Raw genomic sequence first — 8756 nt, 5'->3', positions numbered from 1 at the left:
ATTTTCATCTTATGTTATGCAAATAGCATTTATACCATTTCTGTAAGGGTAAGAAAAAATGTATTATTTTCAGCTATAGAAATAACATTTAAAGTTTTCATTTTCATTAACCTAAAGTTCTTAAATCAATTTATTATTTTAGACACATCGTGAACACGTTTCTTTGAACTTTCCCCTTCAAAACAAACCAACAAACCCCACAAATCAGATTTTCCAATTCAGAGCAATAAAGATAAGGGGGGAAAAAAAATGACAAGCAGCCCAGTTTAATTTCAAACGTTAATATATTTTCTATTTTATAGTGAACATATGCATCTGTCACCCCTTATTTGCAGCAACTATGACGTCCTCATAAGAAGGGGTGACATTTGTAAGATGCCTCTTAAAATAAATATTTCTTTTTTATAAAATAATAAAACTTCAAATAAATATTCTTTACACTAAACAATATGTTGAAAAAAATTAGAAAATAAAGGCTGAATTTTACTGAAACTGTACAATATACATGAAGTCCAAAGGGAAATCAGAGTCTTGTAATAGAGGGTTTCCGTCAGGCAAAAAATACAATCTAAAAACATACTGATTGATTCACATTCTTCCGAATGTACAACATATTAGTATAATATTTTGTGACTGTGCCATATTCTATGACACGACTTGTTTTTCACAGTTGAAAATATTATCGTATATACAAAAATATAGCACATTATCTCTGGCAGAAAACAATAAAAAAGGAGTCATTTGCGAATTTACAAATTTTGCAAGTACTATTCACAAACAATAGAGTCACCTAGGAGTGTCTGTGTTGCTTTAGCTTATGCAATACATGGGTCACAAAGTACTGCATCCCACATTTGAGCTCCATTAGCTGGGTACTAACAAGCAGATCAGTTAAGATGGCACACATGCAGAAAAGCAGTTCACTGCAAACAGCAACGTATACCCCCAACCCTTCTACTAACAGTGCCAAGGTTATAGCTGTTTAGTTGGTTGCATATGTGTGTTAGAAGAATCCTTATAACTTTAGTATTCCCGACTAGTGATGCTATGTTGGCTTCTCAGAGTTCCTGGGGGGAATACTGGGAACTTTGCAACAAACTGTGTTTGAGTGTTTACAGCGGCATCCGGGCCTGTTTACCTGGTCATAACACCCCTGGCACAATTTAAGGCAACCCTTGGCTGGTAAGTAACACCACAAGCAAGGCAAAAAGAGGGATACAACACCCATGGCAGACCATCTAGTGCAGCAATGTGACTGACTACAAGAGCATGGGTTGTCAGCACAGTTGTCCTCATCATCATTAGAGCAGTGATAGAAGAGGCATTTCACACAGCAAACACAAGTCCCATAATCAACCACATTCTGGGCTGAGCAAAGACACTGCTTGTCACAGATCCAACAGGATGGCAGGGTCCTTGGAGAAGTGCACTCCTTACACTTACATTTTCCACAGTCCTCACACCTATAGGCATGCATGCCCAAGTCTTCTTTGCTCAGGGGCTTCAGATCGCTTGTTTTGAACTCAGACTTGGGCTGCACCCTGATTATCCCATCAGCCATTGGCCCTGAAGATGATCCTAAAAGTCTGTGTTCAGATGAATTACTGCTTGTACTTGTCCTTGTACTGCTCCGTGAACCTGTGCTGACCGTACTGATGGAACGGGACAGGGGTGCCCGGGAGGAAGTATGTACCTGTGCATGTTGGACCCTGGTAAGATGACGATGTTCAGGCAAGCCATGTGGTCTTTCGTTTTTGTGCTGGCTAGCTGGACGAGGGGCAGGTTTAACTCCTGGTCGCGGAGCCACTGTAGGTCCCTCTGTGTACTCATTTGTATTTCGGATGGCCCTGATCTGGTCCAGTGACAACACATGAACCTGCTGTGTCAGAACATCCCTCAGGTCAGAGTCTCCCTGCTGCCTCCCACCGTCATGCCGAACCTGTAGCAAAGACTGGGACCCACTGCCATTCTGAGCTCTTGTCTCCATCAGTATCCTGAAGAGTGGTCACTCCAGCAGGCTTAGAACACATCTGAACTCCTGTAGCAACAAAGAGAAGATTCACTATTGTGTCACATTGTACATTTCCAAATTGTCTTTCCTCCTGAATGATCCCAGAGCATTTTACTAATTAAATAAGTACACCACCATTAAAATGGAGCCACATTAAAGGTGGAGGGCAGGAGCAAAACTTGGTAAGTACTCTATACCTGTCTGATTTTGCTAAAGAGACTCTTATTTTTACTAAACGCACTAAAGGATATTTTCCTCCATCCATGCAGAACACAGAAATTTTAGGTTTTTAAGAACTCATCATAAAGATCCACATCCAGTAAAGAGCACAGAACTCAGTTTAATCTATAATGCAAGGAGAGAGGTTTTTGCTGACCCTGGCAAGACTTTAACTTGTGATTCCAGGAAATCTAGATATTTAAAACCTGATACTGAGACCTCCCAGTCATCCTCTGGCTAGACCATGGATTTTAACATAGCCACTTAAAGTGACTCTTCCTTTCACATAACACTATTAAAAATACATGTTACACAAAGAACAGCTACAAATATTTTAGCAAGTGTAATGTGACCTGCTGACGACAGACATTTAATTCTTCAACTTTATTTAAAACTGGGTAATATTTTGGTAGGCTAGTCTCTTTACACATTAAACTTAACATGATGTAAATAGGAAATTGTAGTTTAATACCAATGTCCTAAAAAAAACACCAAACAGCAATAAAATGTTTGAGGTTAGACGCCAGCGAGTTAGTGCTACCAAAAACGTCAACTGCAGAAGTAAAAAAAGTCTCTTTCCAAGATTGTCAAGTGTGTCATACTTGTGTACTTCATGTCAGTTGTTATTTTATTTATTTCCTATTAAATACCACTGCAGAATTATTTTTACATTTCAAAGTATCTATAGATTATAATTCAAATATTGGGCATGACTAGAAAATACACAACAATTTGTGGAACAGAAATATGCAGAATACAATCTAAACACTACAATCCAAGAAGACTATTTGATTGAGGATACATCTCTAAGTAATTAAGAATGGAAGTGGGCGTAAGAAATTCAGTGGAAACCCAATAAAACATGCATATAGTTAAGGAAAATCAGTGTATGACTAGCATCATAAGCTTATAATATACTGATCCTTAGTACAATGGTTAACAAATCTGCAGATCAGAATTTACCAATCTATTTGTCATTCTTTAATGGATTCTAAGGTAGACAAAATTAAATTAGCTACATAAAAGTCCAAAGCAATTTGTTTTGACTTAAAAACAAATGTGAATCCTTGCTTCTTGCAAGGACCACACAATGTCTTCAATTATACCTAGAAAGGGCACCATAGTGTTACTCTGTACACATCACTTACCAACAATAAATAATACTACACCACAGTATTGTAAAATATATCCAAACAGACACTTCAACAGTGAACATCTCCATATGCGTCTTTATTCTAAAACCAAAGGAAAACATTTAACCTTTTACCCGCTGGTTACTATTCAAGCCAAAATAAGGTCTCTGTTTTATTTTATTTTATAAGCTGGTCCTTTTCTAAAAAGATGAAATTTAATACAAATATTAGGTGTGTTCATTATTGTTAAATCTTGGCTTTCACCCAGCAGGCACGTTAGAAATCATGATTCACAGCACGTGAAAGCTATCTTGCACACACATCTTAAACTCTTGTTTGTATTTACTTCAAATTAAAACCCTTGCCAAGAGAAAAGTTTAAATCCAATGGCCAGAACAGACATGCCCTTATTGGAAGCTATTTAAAGATAACAAGGTTAAATCAAGGTCCTCCCTACCTCGAGAGGAATTTGCAACATCACATACCCCTCTTCTTCCAATTCTAGATTTAAATTCAAAGAGCAAAGGAGAGATGTTTTTGCCTCTGCAGTATTGTTAACCCGGTCTAAAAGTACGACTGACCCTGCCCGGCAGGTTCTTCGAAAGACAAGGGTCTTCGAAACTGAACCCCTTCAAACAACAAGGTAAAAGCTGCAGAAGAAAACGCTGCTCTTTTCTTCCTTCCCTTTTATAGGCTTCATCTTTGCCCAGAACAACGTGCTCAGCAGGTGGGGCGCAGCAACTCCTTCATTCTCTCAGGACTGGCTGATATTGCAAATGAAACAAGCAGCCTCACAAATGCAGACAACCTGGAGATAAACAGGAGACATCCTCTAGGGTGAAGGAGGGAGGCGGCTTCTAAAGTTGCCTTATCAGGAAAGTCAAGCCCATGCTTCCTTTTAACTATTGTGTATCCACCCCCTGCCCCCAGGAGATGCTGGAGGAGTCTGAGAAGAGTTATATAAAGCTTCCCGCATTACTTCTCATTGGAGAGAACGCCTCCAAGGTAGCGTAGTAAAGTGCACGTTCCCCCTTCGAGGGCTACCATTAAGCACCAGTTCCAATTCCAGGAAGTCTGCGGTGGGAAACCTCCCCAGTGCTGCTACGATTTTACCTATTTTGTGTAAATTTCAGCCACATTCCCAGATTAGGAATTACAAAGTGGAACCCACAGAATTTGTAGCACAACAAACAGCCCTTGCATTTTATTACACCGAGAGCGCTGGAAAAATCCGTTAACAGGGCAAGATGCAGACCTACAGCACTCTTATTTTTGCACGTATGTTTGCCTGTAGTTCTTTCAGGGAAACCGGACTATCCCCTCTCTCTCTCTTTCTAATCTCGGTTGATCTCAATGCTTCCCTCCTTCCCACCCACCCCCTTTTTTCCACCTACCGAATAAGAGGATAGCAAGAGAAACATTTGCTCCTTTTTTTTTTTTTTTTTGAGATAACGCGATTCACCACTTCCAAAAACCGAAGTCCACTCACTTGCTGAGCAGAAATGCCATGATTTGCTAACTCTTGCTAACTGGGATTGGGAAAAGGGGAGAAAGGGGCTGGGTTTTATCTTGTGCACGCATGGGGAAGTTTAAAACGCAAAGTGCTACTTGTGTGCTGTGGAAAAACCCATGTCGTGTTGGCTGGGAGAAGGGAAGCCTAAGGGGGAAAAAGTTCTCTGCCCATGAATTTCTGTTTTCTCTCAGGAACCTTTGCAGCACACCCCCACCCCATCTCCATCGCGCAAACACCAACCACCTCCTCTTCTTTGAAAGTGCTTTGAAACCCCCATTAAGGGCTGAGTGTGTGATCAGACTATGGATTAGGGCAAAAGGGACTTCACCATCGGGGTGGGGCAAATTGACACACAAATAGCTTCCTGCAAACACCAGCAACTTTCAGAGGCTGTTGCAAAGTAAACCACCACCACACATATTAAGCCTTTCCGTACCCCCCTCCCCCCAAACTGCTTCAGTCCTACACACCATATAACGAAACCCGGGGACGAATGTACTCCCTATCATATCGACAATCTATTTACCTTTATCGCATGGAAAATATATGTATAGAAGGCGTGAGCTCACTTCCGAATTGCACAAGTCTCTCAATGCACTTAAAGAATAGTGTCAGTCTTCCATTTAAACACAGATGGCTAAACGCACCAAGTACAGGGACCAAGCAGCCCAAAGGCGATACAAATAAACAACCCCCCAAATCCTACCCCAAACCCATGTAATGTTTTGAGACAGGATATACCCAGGACTTCCCCGTCTCTACCTTTCAGGGGCATGTTCCTGCGACTGTAGGAGAATACAGTATGCAAAGAAGTCACCGAGTTCTTCAAGTCTTTGCAATATTTCGTAGACATTGCTCCCTGCAAATGCTCAAACCTGAGTACAGATCTCCGCCCTCTAAGCTCACCCCCGCCGCCCAATGGCGCGGAGCTGGGGGGCTCCCTCCCTGCAAAGTCATTCTGAGGGACAACAAACGCGAAACAGCCCCCAGAAACCATCCGATGCTCCCCACTCTCCCCACCGAACTTCCCCAAGAAAGAAAAAATCTCGCTGAAATTCCACTTCCAACTCCTGGGGTGGGGGGATAGGTTCACGGATTGCAAAGGGATCGACCTTGCACCTACATTTTCACGAGCTCCTCGGAACAAACTGGGCTATTACAAAAAGCTTGTTTTGCAAAGAAGGAAAATGCTCTCACCGTGATCGCGGCACTGCACCAACCCCCCCTCTCTCTCGTGTTTTCTTCTTCCTGCGGTTTGCAAGTAAATCCAGCCTAAAGCAGCAGCAAAAAAAAAAAAATCTTTTCCAAACTCAGCTTTAGTCCAATTTGCAAATCATCATCACCATCATCTCAAAAAATCCAGAGCAAAGTGACCTCACTGTCCCAAGATCGATTATAAATATAAACCTCTATGAAAGGTCTCCAGGTCAGATGGGTATTTCTTTGCTCCTAAAAATAAATCACTCATACACTGTTTCCTCTTCCCCCACTTCTCAATCGCCAATACCAAGTCACTTTTTTTGTTGTTGCAAATGATCAAGGGGCGGGAGGGGAGGGAGAAGCCAAAGCAAACACAACAAAGTGGATCTAAAATACAATCCCAAAGCTTTTCTTCCAGTGAGCTCCTCCAAAAAACAGCCTATGCAATGTAGCCGTTCTGCTGAGAAGCTGCAAGCTTCCCCCTCTCTCTCTAGCTTTCTCGCTCCCTCTGTGAGCGTGTGAGTGTTGCAGGCAGCGCTGTGGTTTGCAATCAAGGGGGTGTTTTGGAAGCGCAGCGGATTTGTGGTGGTGCCTGTTGTTGTGTGTTTGGAGGAGGAGGAAGATTTGAGCTCTGAGCTGCAGGGGCTTGGCGTTTTTCTGCTCGCGCTCCCCCTCTCTCTTTTCCTTTCCGGAGGAGGTAGGGTGATCTCTCTGCAAAAGCAGCAGTAAATGGCGTCATGTGGATCTGAGGAGGAACAGAGCAGTTGTTGTCCCAGAGGATATATCGCATCCGGTCCCAGCTCATTGGCTCTGCGGGGCTACATTCACTCACACTCCCAGCGCCCTGCCAGCACTCTGAGCCGCAGGAGGCATTCAAAAGGGCAACGGTACCGAGCAAGCCAGAGGGGGAGGCGGACGATTTGCACTGCAACTGCAAGCAGAGCCGCCGCCGCTGCTGCTCTATTACTGGTACAACTGCTATTCCCGCTGCTGCTTCGGCCCGGCCTCGCCACCCCAGTGCTGCCTAGCCTAGCAGCAACTCCCTCCCGGGGCCGCTGATTTTTGTAAGAGGCTCCTTCGTACAAAGTAACACAACACTTAGTACGTGCGAGACACTCGGGCAGACAAAACAAAAGGCTACGTGGGACCCTCAGGCGAGCTGGCTGGTTACGCTGGATTGAACTGAAGCCCCTTGAGGTTGAGTTTCAGAAGAAAATAAAAACTTTCAGGTGGTATTTTTCGCAGTAGACCTAAAGAGAAGTTAAAAACGCCCCCTCCCCTGCCTTTGCATTGTAGTTAATCCAATCGCCTACCACTTCTCGCCCGAAGGAGGGGGTATTATTTTGGGTACGGGCTGCTGCGTAAACACGATCATACACCATGTTCTAGTACTAGCCACACCACCTCCTCCCCCAAATTAGTGGCTGCGATAATAAGAGGAACGCGGTGTACCTCAGACACCAGCTATCTGCTCGGGACATACTTGTCCTCTACACAATGGAATGAGTAGCACTCCGTTTTGTGCGTGTGTGTGTGTGTCCAGGGGATCAGCATGATGCATGCACTGCGGTGCAATATGTACTAAAAACCAACAACAAAAAGAGAGGGGGAAGGAAAGTTCCGGCCTCGTTGCTAGGACTGTGGCTACACTGTCATTCATGTGACAGTCAGAACTTCATTTGTTTAAGGCAGAGGGTATACAATGAGTCGGAGGCGAGAGCATCACTACCTAGCACTGGATGCGGATAGTGTTTTTATTTAACTTCAGTTAACATATGGGACGGTGTCTGAAAACAACCCAAACGTTTGGTTTATGGACAGTGTATGTTATAGTACTGACACAATCCCCTCTTCTCTGTATTGGCAGGCACTAGGTGAAATAATTGGTTTCAAAAATTGCCACGTTCCTTGTTGTGTATTTTATGCCAAAAGATATAGGCGCACACACACACACCTACACCTATATTCACACGTGTATGCAGAACCTATTTTGCACGGTTTTATCTATAAGAAATAAAAGTCCGCAGTAAATTGTATTATTTACATGAGCATGCACATAGCAACAAGTCTTGTACGACCGCTATCTGGTCTGCCTGCACATCCTCTTTTTACATACACCAACTTTGTGAATTAGATGATCATCTACCTCATGGAAATAAAGTGTATGGTGTATTACACCTTCACCTATTCTCTCTATGCAAACAAAAGAAAATTAACCACAGCTAATTTATTAGGAAGGCATGTCTATGGTTAATGTAACATCTTCTTTTGAAAGCTCACTAGACTCTCTAGGACCATTGCACTGCCTGCTTAATTAGACTGCTGCTGTTTCCGAGATATCTGCGCAGGGTGCTGGTGTTGAGATCGTGGGCTAGAGGGAATTAGTTGCATTCAGCATTGTCTGCACTTTCGTGTACTTTCAGTGACGCAAGTAAAGCGGACGGATCTGTGAATTACCGAGAACAAAAAGCCAGGGAGGTGCAGCTTTGCAAAGCTGGGCTCCATTGAACCCTCCTGATGAATGAGGCGGCTGCGCGCCGGGTCCCCGCTAGAGGGAGCACAGAGTCGGCCGGCCGGAGGAGCTGCCGGGGTAGGAACAGCCAGGACTTTCCCCACAACGAGAAGCGCTCGGCGGTGTCCCCCCGCCGGGAGGGCTGCCCGCTTGCCCAGTCTGGCCGGG

At 43.6% G+C, this 8756-nt stretch overlaps 1 protein-coding gene across 1 annotated transcript; it reads right to left on the bottom strand.

Annotated features, from left to right (window-relative positions):
- Positions 1 to 266: 266 nt before the first annotated feature.
- On the bottom strand, positions 267 to 6942 carry SPRY2 (sprouty RTK signaling antagonist 2). Its single transcript, XM_045010968.1, has 2 exons — positions 6074 to 6942; positions 267 to 2038 (listed from the first exon to the last, which is right to left on the bottom strand). The coding sequence occupies exon 2, from the start codon at positions 1985 to 1987 to the stop codon at positions 1046 to 1048; it is 942 nt and encodes a 313-aa protein (XP_044866903.1). The 5' UTR covers positions 1988 to 2038; positions 6074 to 6942; the 3' UTR covers positions 267 to 1045.
- Between the last annotated feature and the right edge of the window lie 1814 nt (positions 6943 to 8756).

This window comes from Mauremys mutica, chromosome 1 (assembly GCF_020497125.1).
Source record: "Mauremys mutica isolate MM-2020 ecotype Southern chromosome 1, ASM2049712v1, whole genome shotgun sequence".
In the NCBI taxonomy this organism is placed as follows: domain Eukaryota; kingdom Metazoa; phylum Chordata; order Testudines; family Geoemydidae; genus Mauremys; species Mauremys mutica.
This window is presented reverse-complemented; position numbering and strand designations above follow the sequence as displayed.